General features: G+C 50.2%; 1 protein-coding gene across 1 annotated transcript in view; it reads left to right on the forward strand.

Annotated features, from left to right (window-relative positions):
- The window catches only part of FKBP9 (FKBP prolyl isomerase 9), a 47939-nt gene that overhangs the window by 25860 nt on the left and 4335 nt on the right, over positions 1-17744 (forward strand). Inside the window, exons 5-8 of the mRNA XM_002713745.5 lie at positions 565-754; positions 2403-2548; positions 10539-10725; positions 16674-16819. Coding sequence (XP_002713791.2) covers positions 565-754; positions 2403-2548; positions 10539-10725; positions 16674-16819 — 669 coding nt within the window. The remainder of the gene's footprint in view (positions 1-564; positions 755-2402; positions 2549-10538; positions 10726-16673; positions 16820-17744) is intronic.

The raw sequence follows: 17744 nt of genomic DNA on the forward strand, positions 1-17744 counted from the left end.
TCCGTTTGTTCCTTCTCCTGGGTGAGCTGGGCTTTGGCTAGTACTCACTAGCCTGGGGTTGAATTGCGTGGACACCATGGCGAGGCATCATGAGACCTAGAGGAACTGGGGCAGGCATGTAGTCCAGCAGCTGGGACTCCGGTCAGCATACCATGTCCCACATCAGAGTCCCTGGGTCCAGTTCCTGACAGCAGCTTCCTGCTGATGTGGACCCTGGGAAGCAGTAGGTGATGGCTCAAGTAGTTAGGGTCTTGCCAGCTGCATGGGAGACCTGGACTGTGTTCTCACCTGTTGGCATTGGCCTGGCCTGGCCCAGCCCTGCTGGTTGTGGGCATTTGGGGAGTGAACGAGCAAATAGAAGTGCACACTCTGCACACTCTCTCTTTCTGCCTCTCAAAGACATAACTAAAGATATATTTTTTTAAAAAAAGAAAGAGAACCATGTTTCCTTGGCGTGCAAACTTCCAGGATTGAGTAACAGCAGCATGGAGGTGCTGCCTTATAGCTTATGCACTCCCTAAATCCCGAGTCCTGATGGAACCACCTCCCTCCATTGCCCTCTAGGGAAGGACATTCCTGGACAGGCGTCTCTGGTGTTTGATGTTGCATTACTGGACCTCCACAACCCCAAGGACAGCATTTCCATTGAGAACAAGGTAGTGCCTGAAAACTGTGAACGGAGAAGTCAGAGCGGGGACTTTCTCCGGTATCATTACAATGGCACACTTCTGGATGGCACCTTCTTTGATTCCAGGTAAGGACAGAAGTGGAGCCTTCGGCTCATCAGAATGTCTTCTAAGTCTACCACCACAGGCCTGAATATCTGTCAGTGCCGACTCCTGGCTAGGATTTCACCTCTAGTACTGGTCGGTCTCTCTCTCTCCCTCTTTTTTTTTTTTTTTTTTTTTTTAAGATTTACTTTTTATTTATTTCAAGGGCAGAGTGACATAGAGAAGGAGGGAGAGATGTAGAAATCTTCTGTCTGCTGGTTTACTCCCCACATGGCTACAACAGCCTAGGCTGTGTCAGGCTGAAGCCAGGAGTTCAGAGCTTCATCCGGGTCTCCCACATGGTTGACAGGAACCCAGTAATTGGGCCATCTTCTGCTGCTTTCCTAGGAGCATTACCATGGAGCTGAATCAGATGTGGAGTAGCTGGGACTTAAACCATTGATCCAGTATGAGATGCCAACGGGGCAGGCAGCAGCTTAGCTGGCTACCCAGTAATGCCAGCCCCTGGTTTCTGGTTTCTGTACTGCATTTCTTCCTTTCTTTTTTAAAGAATTATTTATTGTATCTGATAAGGCGGGCTAGGGGGAGATTTTCCATCTGCTGGTTCACTCCCAAGATGGCCACAACGGCCAGGGCTGGGCCAAGGCGAAGCCAGTAGCCAGAACTCCATCCAGGTCTCTCAGGTGGGTGGCGGGGACCCAAAGACTTGGGCCATCTTCTGCTTTCCCATGCACATTAACAGGGAGCTGGATTGGAAGTGGAGCAGCTGGGACTCAAAACAGTGCCCATATGGGATGCTGGCGTAGCATGTGGCAACTTAACCCTCTGCACCACAACCCCTGGCCTGGATTTCTTCATATGCCGTTATCAGTCTCCTTTTGAGGACTGTGGGAAAACAGGAGAGGCTCATCCTGGAACGCCAGCAAACTGCATTCTGTGCTGAGCTTTCCGAGTGTAAACCCAGCTGTGGAGCACGAGATGGGGGGTACCCAGAAGTGAGGTGAAGGAAGCGGAACAGGCAGAGAACATGGCGTGCCGGGAGAGCTGGCTCCCGGTCTCTGCCCGAGTCACAGTGAGCAGCCTTGATTTCCTTGAGCTTCAGGCTTTTCCCCGTTGCAGCACCTTTCTCGGAGATTCCAGATGACAGAGATAAGGCAGGAAAATACCCGGCAGACTTTAAAGGCTGTTCAGCTGAAAGGGCGGCTTGGATGCCTTCGGCTCCCTTCCTGGTGTTGCCGGTGCTAATGACTGTGCCTCTTTTGTTATCCAAGTTTTGTTTTGTTTATCAGGCTCAAGTAAGTGCAAAATGCATGTGGCAGGCATTTGGTAAGTCCAGCTCATTCAGGTGGCATGTGCTCTGTGGAACCACTCCCTCAGCTTGCTGTAGGGTAAACAAGTAGTGACAGCAACCTACCTGTCTCTATTACCAGAGATAATAGGATTCCAGTTAATTTAGTCATCCAAAACATCCCACAAGAATCTTTATATGGCATTATTTTATTTGAATAATACATTCTTCCTGTTCCTAGGATCTTTTCTTTTACATTTTAAAGTTCTCTGGGGGGAAAACAGCAGTGAAAGATCAAAATGAAAGCAGAGTGTGCATTAGGATACGGCGTGCACCTGACCCTCAGGAGTGACCTCCTTCTCCTTTTCTTTCTCCTTCCCTAGCTACTCCCGGAACCGCACCTTTGACACATACATTGGGCAGGGCTACGTGATTCCTGGCATGGATGAAGGTTTACTTGGTGTCTGCATTGGGGAGAAGCGGAGGATCGTGGTCCCCCCTCACCTGGGCTATGGGGAGGAGGGGAGAGGTGAGCATCGCCTGCCTTCGCCACTACCTGGCTGCCTCCACACTGCTTGGAACACGGCTTTCTGACAGCCAGCATTTGAAGCCAATGGCAAACTTATGGCTCAAGTGCCCACATATATTTTTTTTAATTTAATTAGTTAATTAATTTGACAAGCAGAGTGACAGAGGAACAGACAGAGAGATCATTCATTTGCTGGGTCACTCCTCAAATGGCTACCATAGCCAGGGTTGGGCCAGGCCAAAGCCATAAGCCCGGAACCCCATCTGGGTCTCCCACATGGGTGGCGGGGACCCACGTACTTCTGCTGCCGTCCCAGGTGTATTAGCAGGGAGCTGCATGGAAAACAGAGCAGCTAGGATGCAAACTATGGGATGCCAGTGTCGCAAGCTGTGGTTTACCCCACTGCACCACAGTTCTGGCCCCCCAGTTAAATTTAGTTCCAGAATTCTCTTCCTTGCTCTCCCTTTGCATTTTTCTTTGAAAATATTAAATCTACACCAAAGTTAAAAGAGTTATATAGTGAATTCCAGTGTGACCGATTGAGAACATCTTTTTCTATTTTGTCTCTCTTTATATTTATGAGAGAACTTCAAAAACTTTGTGGAAAATGGAACTAAAAGGTGAGGTTAGTTTGGTGTAAAAATTGTTGAAATCTGTGCTTATGAAGGATATTCAAAAAGTTTGTGGAAAATGTATATTTATGAAGAAACTATACATGGATTTCATAATTAACATTGACAATGTTTATTTCTGGATAATAGCATTATGAGAGATTCTTGTTTTCTTGTTTATCTGTATTTTGTTTTTCTGTAGTCAACTTCTGTTATTGGTATGACTTTACATTTTAATTTATTTATCAGTATTTATTTGAGAGGCAGACAGAGGAGAGACAGAAAGGCAGGTGGCGCTGCCATCCACTAGGTCACTCCTCAGATGTCCACAGTGGCCTGGGCTGGGCCAGGATGAAACCAGGAGCTGGGAACCCAGTGCAGGTCTCCTACATGGGTGTCAGTAACCCAACTACTTGAGCTGTCACTTGCTGCCTCCCAGGGGGAGAATATTAGTTCCCAAATGTTCCCATACCTGATCCCCAGGGCCTGTCCATAAATTGTCTTATTAGAAAGGACTTCACAGGGGCAGGTATTTGGCACGGCAGTTAAGCCTCCACTTGGGGTGCCTGCATCCCATATTGGAGTCCCTAGTTTGAATTATGTCTTCTCACATCTAGTCCACTTTCCTGCTAACATGCACCCAGCTCTTTAAATAAACATGAATAAATAACACATTTAGACAAAAGGAAGTAGCCTTTCCCCATGGGATTTAGTTAAGGGTTCTGGATTGGAAGAGCATCCTGGGTTTCCCAGGTGGCCTTACGTACTTATAAGGTCCTTGTAGGAGGGAGGCAGGGGTCAGACGGGAGAAAGGGTGCAGCTGCTGACTTGGAAGGTGGAAGCCAGCACAGATGGGACCACAGTCAGGGACTGACGCTGCACAAGGCGAGGGATGAGGCCTCCCACAGGAGCACATCCCTGCCAACACCTTGCATTCCCACTTCTGACCCCAGGATGAATAGTGACAAAGATCTGCTCCTCTGTGCCTTTCTCTTTTCACTCAGTTTGTTGTAACCAACAGATATTTCTATGGCAGAATAGTATTCCAGACCATGTTTTCTTTCATGGACAAACTTTTTTTTTTAAGATTTATTTGTTTGAAAGGCAGAGTCACAGAGGTGCTGCTCATCACAGGGCAGCAGGTCCGATAGAGCTCCTCAGGGCCAGCCTGGGGAGTTCAGGGGCCGAGCGGGATGATGAGTGTCGGCGGCGAAGGAACCACACCAGAGCCGGGAGAGCAGTCAACGCCCAGGGCGCAGCCGGGTTCTTGACTTTATTGGGAGGGGAAGAGCTTTTATAGACACAGAAAGGGGGCCTTCCAGGGCACAAGGGAACTGAGCCAACCAGCAGAAAGGTAAGGCAGGACACGAGCCGGGCACGCCCTCAAGGGCTTATCACAGCCGAGGACACATACTGTCCATGAATATGGAAGTCTCCTGTCAGGCTAGGTACCTCCCCTGGGGTCCATCTTGGATTGTTGGAAATGCTGAGTCACTGGGATGCGGAAGTGCCACAAACAACTCGAGCAAAGGCTCAGCGCTTTGTCAAGGGAAGGCTTAGCAACTTTGTTTCCTTTTCGATTGGAACCCCCCCCCCCCCAGGCAAAAGCAGAGAGAACAAGAGAGAAGTCTTCCATCTGCTGGTTTGCTCCCCAAATGGCCACAATGACCAGAACTGTACCAATCCAAATCCAGGAGCCAGGAGCTTCTTCCAGGTCTCCTATGCAGGTGCAGGGCCTCAAGGACTTGGGCCATTTTCTGCTGCTTTTCCAGGCCATAGCAAAGAGCTGGATCGGAAGAGGATCAGCTGGGACTCGAACCAGCACCCATATAGGGTGCTGGCACTGCAGGTGGCACCTTTACCTGCTTTGCCACAGTGCTAGCTCCTCATGGACAATTTTTTGTTTACTTGCTTAGGAATAAATTGATGTGCATTTATTTATTTATTTAGATTTTTTGTTTATTTGAAAGGCAGAATGACAGAGGGAAGGAGAGAGGAAGAGAGAATCTTCCATCTGCTGGTTCGCTCTCCAAATGGCCACAGTGGCCTGGACTGATCCAGGCCAATGGCAGGAGCCCAGAACTCAATCTGGGCTGCCTACTTGGGTGTCAGGTACTTGGTCTGCCTAGAGCTGGATTGGAAGCAGAACAGGCAAGACTAACCAGCTCTCTGACATGGGATTCTGGCATTACGAGAGGCATCTTAACCTGCCCCGTGCATCACAACACCAGCCCCAATTCAGTGTTTATTTTGCTTTTGAAAACTCTGCTGGTGGGGCTGGTGCCGTGGCTCAATAGGCTAATCCTCCACCTTGCGGTGCTGGCACACCGGGTTCTAGTTCCGGTCGGGGCTCCGGATTCTGTCCCGGTTGCCCCTCTTCCAGGCCAGCTCTCTGCTGTGGCCCGGGAGTGCAGTGGAGGATGGCCCAAGTGCTTGGGCCCTGCACCCCATGGGAGACCAGGAGAAGCACCTGGCTCCTGCCTTTGGATCAGCGTGGTGCGCCGGCCGCAGCGCGCCGGCCGCGGCGGCCATTGGAGGGTGAACCAACGGCAAAGGAAGACCTTTCTCTCTGTCTCTCTCTCTCACTGTCCACTCTGCCTGTCAAAAAAAACAAAACAACAACAACAACAAAAAACACAACTCTGCTGGTGGGATTCTGGCTGGCTTTGCTGACCATGCACATTCATCTTATTAACCATTTTCTGATTTCTGCTGATGTAATGCATCAATCTGGGGCATTTTCCCAGTAGGCTTATCCTGGAAGATCTAAGAAACATCAAGTGTTTGGAAACTAAGGTGTCCCATGGAGAAACAGTTTTTATCACTGATTTAAATTTCTGGTTATTAAGCCCCAACAGATCCTAGCTGAAGATACATTTAACACACAAAAAGTATAAAATTCAAAGAGAAAAAAGGGACAGGCGTTTGGCCCACCTGTTGAAGATCCACATCCCATTTCAGAGTGCCTGGATCCTGGTAATTGGCCCCAGCCTCCGATTCCAGCTCCTGCTAATGCAGACCCAGGGAGGCAGCAGTGATAGGTGATTGGTCAAGTATTGGTCTCTGCCGTTCACGTGGAAGCCCTGGATTGTGTTGCTGGCTCCCAGCTTTGGTCCCCATTGTGGGGGCCATTGTGAGTGTCTGGAGAGTGAACCGCTGTATGGGAGCACTCTGTCTCTCTCTGCTTCTCAAATAAATAATTTACAAAACATTTTTAAAGGATTCATTCAGCAGGTGTTGCTTCGTGCCTGTTTTTCCAGTGTCTTGATGCTGCTGTTTTGTATCACGCAGACTTCTACTTCTAACCAATTACGTACAGAAACAGATAGAAACTTCCCGAGCATTCTTGTTTCATTATGGCCTGAGGACCATCGAGTCCTTTGTCTAAGAAGAATGCATTAATGGAAAACATTTGCTTAAATGATTGTTTTCCTTTTGGCTTTCTATCAAGTATGTGAGCTCTGCAAAGAATTATCTTGGGCTCTGGAAGCATCCAGAGACTCATACATTCCCTGGCCCTGAGGCGGCTGCTTCCTCCTGCATCGCATGCCTGGGGGGAGGCTGCCCCATGTGTCAGACCCGAGTGTTGCTGTGCCCTCCCCTCGTCAGTGCTCAGGGCTCCGTGTGGGCATGGCACAGGACGCAAGGCTGATTGATCCCTGCGAGACCGACAGGGCGGGTGTCAGGAGCAGCTCCGCTCGCCACAGACGCAGGGCCAGGCATGTAGTGTGCATTCAGTAAATACTTGTGGGACCAGTGAACTGCTGGGCTCTGCCCCCGTCAGCATTTCCCTGTACTGCCGCCATCTTCCTGTGCGGAGCTGGTGCAGGGGAGGGGGTGGGGACAGGCCTTCTGGAAAAGGTTCTAGACCTGTTTTCAGTCTGCTTTGTTCCACACGGTCAGTCCTGAAATTAGGGTGCTTGGGTGGGCGTGCATTCCTGAAACAGAGCGTGGGTTCTGCCCACAGAGAGGTATAAGCAACATTCCCTCAGTGGTTTGCTGCCACCCAACTTCCACATTACTACTTTAAAATATATATATATTATATATTAAATATGTATTTATTTATATATATGTTTGTTTATTTTAAAGGCAGAGTTACTGAGACAGAGACAGGGAGAAAGAGAGATCTTATATCTGCTGGTTCACTCCACAAATGGCTGCAGTAGCCGGGGCTGGGGCTGGCTGAAGCTAGGAGCCTGGAACTCCATCCAAGTCTCCCATGTGGGTGGCAGGGGCCCAAGCACTTGGCCATCTTCCACTGCTTTCCTAGGGACATTAGCAGGGAGCTGGATCAGAGTGGAGCAGCCGGGACTCGAACAGGTTCCCTGACATGGGATGCCTGCATCACAGGACGGGGCGCTTACCTGGTGCACACAAACACATTCAGTGCTGGTCATCTGAAACACTGTCATCCTACCGCTGAGATAGAACAGTGAGGCGCAGAGAGGTGACGTCATCTGCTAAGCAGTGATGGGGCCTGAACGTGACCCTGCTGCTCACAGTTCTCAGTGGGCAGTGACTTGCTGACCTCACACGCAGAGAGCTGAGCGCTGGGGTCCCCGTGCTCCCAGCAGAAGCCCAGCACCTGCAGGGGTCGCAGCTGAGCGAGCTCAGGCGGTGGTGTGGGAGAGCTGCGGGCTGCCTGGGGGAGCCCCAGGTGTGGTCCCCGCCTCTGCATTCCCAGAGGCTCGGCTTACCCGTCCACCAGAGACTCACTGAGCATCCTCCTGACCAGACCCTACTCTAGGTGTGGGTGGGGAATTCAACGGCAAGAAAAACAAACCAAACTCCCTGCCCACACAGAGCTCACGGCCTCGCTGATGCCCTTGAGTGCTGCGTGCGTGTGCCTGTGTGTCTAGGCTGCTGGTCGTCTGACTCACGTTAACTTCCCAGGAGCTTGCAAATACTGAGTGCTAAGGTCAGTAGTGACCCCACAGGGCGGGAGCCGCCCTAGAAGCTGCTGGCACGCATGTGCTGCAGCCTTCAGCCCGAGGAGCAGGAGAACCCAACACGCTGATGCCCCAGCCCCAGGGTGCGCGTGGTCCAGGGGCTCCTCCTGGTACCCCGGAGAAGGCCCTGCTCCTGAATACAGCTGCAGGGGGTGTTATATTTTCCTATGTGTGGATTTCAGAATTTTTTGCACCAAAATAAATTCATCTTTTTTTAAAAAAAGATTTTATTTATTCGAATATCAGAGTTACAGAGGAGAGGCAGAGAAAGAGAGATCTTCCATCTACTGGTTCACTCTCCAAATGGCCACAATGGCTGGGTTCCACTGGGCCAAAGCCAGGAGCCAGGAGCATCTTCCAGGTCTCCCACATGGGTGCAGGGGCCCAAGGACTTGGGTCATCTTCTGCTGCTTTCCCAGGTGCAATAGCAGAGAACTGGATTGGAAGCAGCCAGGTCTTGAACAAAGTATGAATAAGGCATGTCGCATGCAGAAGCTTAACCTGCATTGCCACAGTGCCAGCCCCTCTAATCTTAAAGGAAAAAAAAAAAAAGAATGTTAAATGCTCACTTAGGCCATTTCACATAGTGTTCCTTCAACCAGGAAAACAACTGGAAACCTTTGAAAAGCTGTCCAATCGGCTCACAGCTGGGGATCCCCTGGGCTCACAGGGCCCAGGAGGAGAGGGGGACCCTTGGTGCTGGTGCTGAGTCCTCCGGGAGCGTCTGGACCACTGCCCTGGATAAGCTGCTCCCATCTCGGCGTGGGCCCGGACATTGACAGGATGTTTAATCTTCCAAGTGATTTTATTTTTTTGAGAGGACCATCTGATTTCTTTTGTGAATGTGGTAAATTACATTAATTCATTATTTTTACTGTGATAAAATATGCATGACATTTTTATTACTAAAAGGTTTATTTGAGAAGCAAGAAGATAGGGAGAGCCTCTTATCTTCCGGTTCACTTCCCAAATGCCTACAGTGGCCAGGACTGGGCTGCAGCCAAAGCTGGGCTCCAGGAACACAATCCAGGTTCCCCACATGAGTGCCAGGAATCCAACTAATTGAGCCGTGAGTGCTGCTTTCCAGGGCCTGCATTAGTAGGGAACTGGAGACAGAAGCTGGAGCCAGGAATCAGACCCTCCAGGGTGGGATGTGAGTGTCCTGACCACTAGGTTAAGTGCCTTAACTATTTTTAAGTGTACAGTTCGGTAGCATTAAATATATTAATCTTGTTGCAATAACCATCACTGCTGTCTCTACCCAACTCTCACCACTGCCATTGTAAACTCTGAACCCATCACTTAGGAACTCCCCATTCTCCTGGCTGCCACCATTGTACTTTCCCAATCCACGGATTTGCTTCCTCTAGGCACTTCATGTGAGTGGAGTTACACAAAATACATCCTCTGTGTGTGGCTTATTTTACGTAGCATAATGTTTTCAAGGTCCATCCATATTTTAGCATATATCAAAATGTCGTCCCTTTTTTGGCTAGTAAATTTTACTCCTATTTGTGGATGAAGATTTCATTTCTTTTTGTGGCTGAATGGATTGTATAACGTTCCATTATATACCTCAGTTTTTTGTTCATTCACCTGTCCATGGGACACAGAGTGCTGCAGCCTTTTGGCTGTTGTAAATAGTGCTGCTGTAAACATTGGTGTACATATACTGTTCAAAACTCTGCTTTCAATTCTTTTGGATATATACCTAGGAGAGAAGTTTTTCAAGTTAATTTTTTCTTGAGATATAATCCACATCCTGGGACTGGCATTGCGGTACAGCAGGTTAGTCCAGGTGGTCCAGGGGCTCCTTCCCTTTTGCAACACCGGAGTCCCACATTGTAGTGCTGGTTTGAGTCCTGGCTGCTCTGCTTCTGATCCAGCTTCCTGCCGGTGTGCCTGGGAAGGCAGCAGAGGATGACCCAAGTGCTTGTGTCCCTGCCATCCATGTAGGAGACCTGAAATGAGTTACAGGCTCCTGGTGTCGGCCTCAACCAGTCCCAGCCATTGAGGCCATTTAGGGAGTGAACCAGTGGAAGGAAGAAAGCTGGGTTTTTCATCTCACTTGTTCCAAGGGGGTCAGGCGCAAACGTTAATTTTCTGGGCTTGTCATTCCTCACCTGTGATCTGCTTGGCCCTACCCCTTTGAGGCTGAATGCGATTCCATAGGGCAGTCCCCCTAGTCCAAACTGTGCTCATAACTGGCTGCATGCCCCAGAGAAATCCGTGCCTCGGTTTCCTCAGGTGTAAGGTGAAGACTAGCCTACTTCTGACGGCCCTTTCAGCCTCGTTGTCCTACCCTAGGGTTTCATCTCTGGGTCGTGTGTTCCCCACTGGCGGGCTTTGCTGCCCCTAGGCGGGTGGGAGGCGCATGCGCGGCAGCCTGGCGTCGTCCATTCACTCACGCCCGCCTGTGACCCTTAGGGAATATCCCTGGCTCCGCGGTGCTGGTGTTTGACATCCACGTGATCGACTTCCACAACCCCTCGGACTCCATCAGCATCACCTCGCACTACAAGCCCCCCGACTGCTCGGTGCTGAGTAAGAAGGGGGATTACCTCAAGTATCACTACAATGCCTCGCTTCTCGATGGGACCCTGCTGGACTCCACGTAAGGCTGCCTGGGAAGCCGGCGGGAGTGAGCCTGGTGGGACACAGCAGGGGTGGTGCCTGCTCTCCTGTCTTTTCTTCAGATGCTGGTGAGAGCGTTCCTCTCCTGCCTTCCCAGTGCACTGCCCAAGCCCAGCACACTTCTCAAGTGCATTCTTCTCCCAGTTTCCCATTAACCCCTTCTTCCCTGGGCTGGGCCATTTCTTACTCTGGAACGTTGTCTTTTGGCAAAGCAGATCTCCTCATGTGGCTGCTGGCTTTATTGTTTGTTTTTCAAGAGTTATTTTATTTACTTGAGAGAGAGGAGGACAGACAGATTTTTTCATCCACGGATTCACTCCCCAAATGGCCACAACAGCCTGGGTTTGGCCAGGCTGAAGCCAGGAGCCAGGACCTCCATACCACTCTCCCACGTGGGTGGCAAAGGGCCCAAGTACTTAGGCCATCTTCCGCTGCTTTCCAGGAGCATAACCAGGGAGCTGGGTCGGAAGTGGAGCAGCAGACTTAACCTACTTTGCCACAACACTGGTCCCATAACTGCTGTCTTTAAATTCTGCCTCACAGGAGCAGGTGTTTAGCCTTAGCAGTTAAGATTCCCACATCTCTCATCAGAGTGCCTGGGTTCCATCCCCAGCTCTGGCTCCTGATTCCAGCTCCCTGCTAATGCAGACCCTGGACGACAGCAAGGGTGGCTCACGTGACTGAGACCCTGCACACCCACGTGGGAGGCCCCATTGAGTTCCTGGTTCCCGAGGCCTCTGGGGAGTGGAGCAGCAGGTGGAAGCGCTGTGGTGCTCCAGCTCATGCTCTCAAGTGCTCTCCCCCTTCTCCCCATTCTGCACCAGTCACTTCTGCTGAAGCTCGTCTTCCACCGCCCACAGCTGCCGCACACAGTGGTGCAGGTTGTGCACTGCTCGCCCCTGTCTTCTGGCCAACTCTGCCCTAGCTTAAATGCCCTCCGTTGCCTCAAAATCTTTCCTTAGTTTCTAGAAGAATCAACTGCTCCTGCTTCTGTAGCCTCCTAACACTTCATGTATTACTTGTAGCTTAGTTATTTATATTTGTTTCTCTCCCTGTATGGGTCTATGTATTTATTTATACTTTTATTCCTTGCACCTAGCCCAGAGCATAGCACAAAAGAAACATTTTATAAATATATTACTTGAGTGAGATGATATGAAATGATATTAAATAACAACAGAGTAATGAGTGTGCAGGAGCCTTGCCTCTGTGTGTCTGAATCTCCAGATTTGTCTCAGTTAATATTTTCAGCCTTTCTTTTTTTGTCTTTATTTTGTAAAATTGTATTTGAAAGGTAGATAGATGGACAGAGAAAGTTAAAGAACGATCTTCCATCCACTGGTTCACTCCCCAAATGTCTGCAACAGCCAGGGCCGAGACAGGCTGAAGCCCGGAGCTGAGAACGCAATCCCTGTCTCCCGTGTGGGTGGCAGGGACTCAGCTGCTTGAACCGTCAGCCTCTGCCTCCTAGATGCACATTAGCAGGAAGCTGGATTGGAAGCAGAGGGAGCAGGCACTTCCATATAGGATGTGGGTGCCCCAGGTGGTGTCTTAACCACATCAAATACCTACCCACAGGGGCCGGCGCTGTGGCACAGTGGGTTAAAGCCCTGGCCTACAATGCCAGCATCCCATATGGGCGCCTGTTCGAGTCCAAGTCCCACCTGCCCCACTTCCGATCCAGTTCCCTGCTAATGCACCTGGGAAAGCAGTGGAAGATGGCCCAAATCCTAGGGCCCCTGCATATACATGGGAGACCCAGAAGACACTCCTGGTTCCTGGCTTCAGACTGGCCCAGCTCCAGCCACTGGGGAGTGAACCAGCAGATGGAAGATCTCTTTCTCTCTCTGTCCCTCCCTTTCTGTAATTCTACCTTTCAAATAAATAACTAAATCTTAAAAAAAAAATACCTACCCACAGCCTTTGTTTATATTTCTATATGAGTACATCCATTTTTGTACTGAGCTGACTTAGGTTCTTAAGTTTGGTCTTGGGGCAGTAAAGGGGCAATTTTTATAAAAATTATATTTTTGAAATTATATGAATAATATATATTATAATAATAATATAATAAAATAATAATATTTTTCATATAATTGCTGTTGCATATATTCTAGTTATGAAAGGCCCTCCTGTCTCCCACATGTCCCTCTGCCTTCCAGCTTCTGGCTGAGAGTCACAGAGATGCCCAGGGACATACTCTCCAGAGCATTCTCTCTGGGGCTCTGAGGTTCTGGAGAGTAATGCATTCAACAGATTTCAAAAAGTGTAAAATGCACTGCTTGATTGAAACATGATTTTTGAATCTTTAGTCAAAATGCTGCCCAATAATACTAATGTACTGTTAATCATGTAATGTATCCTAATTACAAAGAGGTTAAGAGTGAAAAAAATATGCATTTTAGATTCAGTGAAATAGACACATGGCTTCTCAGGCCCGGATTTATAGGGACCAGGCTTAAAACAAACCTCCTTGCAAAGAAATCCCAGTCCCAGGTCACTGGAAGTGCACGGAGGGCAGCAGGAGGAGGCATGGCTCCCGGCTGCTTTGCACATCAAGTGAGCTCACCCAGGAGAAGTGGTGACAAGGCCACAGTTGGCTGCAGGGTCAGTGGCAGCTGTCACTGCTCTCCGTGACCTTCCTGTTCCTGTCTGGAGCTCCTCGTGCTGAGAGAGGAACAAAAGGATTCCTTTGTGTGTGTGCTGGGTTCCTGCTGGAGGAGGGGAGAGTCTTCTGGCCTTTGTGTGTGTCCGTGGAACAGCGGCCTCACCAGGCACTCTGCAGACACGTGATGCAGCCTCCTACCTCCCGGGAGGAGCTTCATTTTGGGCCTTGAAGGTCTTTTGTTAAAGAGAGACCTTTTGTTAAAGGTCTTTTTGTTAAAGAGAGAGAGCTCCCATCTGTTGGTTCACTCCCCCAGTGCCTGTAATGGCCAGGGCTAGGCTGGGCTGAAGCTGAGAACTGGGAACCCAGTCAAGTCTCCCACATGGGCAGCAGAAGCCACTGCTGCTGCCTCCCAGGGTCTGCATTAGCAGGAATCTGGAGTCAGGGCCTGAGCCAGGAATCGAATCCAAGCGCTCTGGGACGTGGGCATCTTAACAGTTTGGCCAGCGTCTGGTGTTGTATGTAAAGCTGCCTGGAAGAGCAGCAGCCAGGCGCCTTTGCCAGGCTCTTCCGGTGTAAGCCTCAGAAGGAGGGAATCGTGGCATCGTGGCAAGTGCCCACCCACCTGGTCCCACCTCCAGTGCTGCAAGGGTACAGTAAGCCATGAGGCAGAAGCTGGCCTGAGCTCTTGGTCGCTAGGGCCAGGATGCGAAGCTGCTGCTGAGAGGAGAAGGGGGCATGGGCGGAGAGCTGGGAGGGCGAAGGGCACCCAGGGTGCAGGACAGCTGTGAGCGGGGAGCAGCCGGGGAGCATGCAGGAGCGAGGGAGTGTTTGAGAACTGGCTGAAGTGAGATAATGGGGGCGGGACACTGCCTGGGACACCCGCAGCCCATATCGGAGAGCCTGTTTTGAGTCCTGGCTCTGCTTCGGGTTCCAGCTTCCTGTGAACGCGCACAGAGGGAGGCAGCAGGTGATGGCTCAAGTACTTGGGTCTCTGCCACCCACGTGGGAGACCTTGATGGAGTTCCTGGCTCCTTGGCTTCAGCCTGGCCTTGCCCTGGCTGTTGTGGGCATTTGGAGAGTGAACTGGTAGATGAAGACCTCTCTCGTTCTCTCTGTCTCTGTCTCTCTGCCTTTCAAATAAATACATTCTAAAAAGTACCGAGGTGTTTTCAGAGCTGACACCTGAACTGTTTGCCTGGAGGATTTTCTTAATGTGTGCGTGTTTAAACTGGTCTCTGGGAAGAACAAACATTCAGACGTTGACCCAATTCTAGAATACTCTGTGAAGACTTGAAACCCAGTAGTCCCTGGGTTGGTTCCTGAAGCAAGGCATTGTAAGAGCTCCTCCGTGCTGCTGACAAGGAAGGGGTGGGTGGTTTGGGACAAAGGGTGGCTCCCTCCCAAGGGCCTCCAGCCAAGTGCACCGTGCCAAGTTTGCTCTGTTTCAGTTTCGTCCCTGGTAGAACAAACATGGGCCGGTTTTGGTTTGCTAGCTGCAGACAAGCAGGCGGCTGGGGGAACCAGCTGGGGGAAGAGAGAGGTGGCAGTCCTTGGCCCTGGAGAGAATGGGAAGCCTGAAATGGGGATGTGACCCCAAGGGGCTGCCCCACGACCTGCTGGTGTGCTGCTGGGCGTCAGGGGACACCAGGGGCGCTTCCCCTGGCATTCCAGAACATACCCTCTGTTGGCCTTGAGAACGCAATAAGAAAGCTGGAGATTTAAAAATAGGGCTATTTTCAGAAGTGATTGACATGCTAGGGCCCACCTTTATTTATTTTTTAATTGGGCTCCTGGGGTCTGTGGGCGTCAAGGGTAATTAAATTCTGTGGGTTGTTGTGGTATCCCGGACTCGAGGCAGGAGCTGCTGATACTCTCAAGGCCGCCCTTTTACTGAGCCCTTTGTTTGCCCTCCTCTGTGCCAAGCATATTATGTTATTTGTGATGTGCAACATCCCCTTGAGATAGCCGTTGTTCCCTCCACTTCATAGATAGGGAAGCTGAGAGATTACATTTTCCAGGTCACATTAAGTGGCAGAACCAGGATTCAAGCTCAGGGCTTGCTGAATCCGCCACGTGGCATCATAACTTCATTTTGCAGGTGGCACATCCCTAATTTGAAAATCCTGAATCCAAAATTTCTCCGAAACTGCACATGACACACACGTGGAACTTTCTCATATACAACATTGTTTAAAAATATTGTGTAGGGCTTGGCGTTGTGGTGCAGCTGCTTGTGACACGGGCATCCCGCAGCAGAGTGCAGTTTGAGTTCCAGCTCCTTGGCTTCTCATCCAACATCCTGCTGATGCTGATGCGCCTGGGAAAGCAGGGGAAGACGGCCCGAGTGCTGGGGCCCCTGCCACCCATCTCAGAGACCCAGATGGAGGCCTGGACTCCTGGTCTGTCTGGCCTGGCCCCAGCTGTTGCTGCCACCTGGGGAGTGAATCAGCAGATGGAAGATCTCCCTCCCTCCCTTTCTCTCTCTCTCTCTCTCTCTCTCTACCTTTCAAATAAATAAGTAAATAAATCTTTTAAAAGGTTTCCAATTTTGGAGTTTCGGATTAAAGATGCCCAACCCATACTACAGTTTAACCTTCACACCCCATTTTAGTTTTGATCTTTGTTTTTTTGGCTTAAACAGCAAAGATTTATTATCGAGAGACGTGAAGTCCTTGACTAAGCTGGTTTTTATTTTCCCATTCAATTTTCTCAGCCCCATCTTAGTTTTATCAGCTATTCAGAACAGACTTTATAGCCAGGGCTTCCATCCCAGTCTGTTCCTCGCTCTGAACAATCCCCTGTCTTGAGGTCATGGTCTTGATGGTTACAGGCCAGGATTGTTGTTTTTTGTTTGTTTTTGTTTTTTAAATTTATTTGAAAGGCAGAGTTACAGAGAGAGAGATCTTCCATCCACTGGTTTACTCCTCAAATGGCCACAACCACCAGGGATATGGCAGGCCAAAGCCAAGAGCTCAGAGCTTCTTCTGGGTCTCCCATGTAGGTGCAGGGGCCCAAGCACTTGGGCCGTCTGCTGCTTTTCCAGGCCATTAGCAGGGAGCTGGATTGGAAGTGGAACAGCCGGGACTCGAACTGGTGCCCATATGGGATGCCAGTATTGCAGGTGGCAGCTTTACCCACTAGGCCACAGCGCCGGCCCCAAGGCAGGTACACCTCAGATTAGGTTGGTTGGGTGTCCCCTTACGATCAGGCGGGTGTTATGTGGCTTTGGCAGAAAGATGCTAAAAGCGATATTTTTCTCACGAGAACAGCTTCAGTTAGCAGTGGGTGGTGATCTAACGCAGGGCTTTTTCTGTTCTCAGGTGGAATTTAGGCAAGACTTACAATATTGTTTTGGGGTCTGGACAAGTCGTGCTGGGAATGGACATGGGCCTCCGAGAGATGTGCGTTGGGGAGAAGCGCACGGTGATCATCCCTCCCCACCTGGGCTATGGCGAGGCCGGCGTGGGTGAGTGAACCGCGGGACTCATGTGGGTTTTGGGGTGCTATTGTTAGAACACGCTATGCCTCTTCCACTGAAAACCCAGAAGGTCTGTGGGTTCTCCTTTGTCAATTATTTAGCACTTTTGTTTAAAGACCCCCGTGATTTCTGTGGGCCCTCCTGGGAAAGAACGGGCTCGGTGAACTCAGCACAGACCCTGTGAGGCCGACGCCTCGGAGGGGCTGGCGCCGTGATTGCCTGGGCGCCTGCCTTCTAGAACCACTCCCTGGGGCAGGTGGAGTGCTCTAGGCCTCTGCTTTCACTTCTCCTGGGCCTGTAAGCCGTGCAAGACAGTTTCCTGTTAGACATTAGTTTCAAGTTCCGGAAACACCATTTTCAGGGCACCCTCACATAGAGAATGTTTCACTTCACGATTTCAGCCAGGATGTGTCCCCCTCGTGGGGATGTGAGACCCCCTCCTTCCAGTGTCTGGAGGTGGAGGAGCTGGGAGTGACAGCTTCTAAGAGTGATTGGCACTTGGGGTTGATTTTCTTTTTCACAACTTTTTAAATAATTATAAAATTTCTATCTGCCCTTCCCACCAATCCCAGAAGAAACCTTTTAAAAAATATATTGTGTTACCCTTTAAGAATTTATCTGTGGGGGCCAGTGCTGTGGCATAGCGGGTAAAGCTGCCACCTGTAGTGCCAGCATCCCATATGGGTGCCGGTTTGAGTCCTGGCTGCTCCACTTCTGATCCAGCTCTTTGCTGTGTCCTGGGAAAGCAGTGGAAGATGGCCCAGGTGCTTGGGCTGCTGTACCCATGTGGGAGAAGCGGAAGAAGCTTCTGGTTCCTGGCTTTGGACCAGCCCAGGCTCTGGCCGTTGTAGCCATGTGGGAGTGAGTGAACCAGTGGACAGAAGATCTCTCTGTCTCTCCTCTCAAACTCTGA

Source organism: Oryctolagus cuniculus, chromosome 16, assembly GCF_964237555.1.
Source record: "Oryctolagus cuniculus chromosome 16, mOryCun1.1, whole genome shotgun sequence".
Taxonomy (NCBI): domain Eukaryota; kingdom Metazoa; phylum Chordata; class Mammalia; order Lagomorpha; family Leporidae; genus Oryctolagus; species Oryctolagus cuniculus.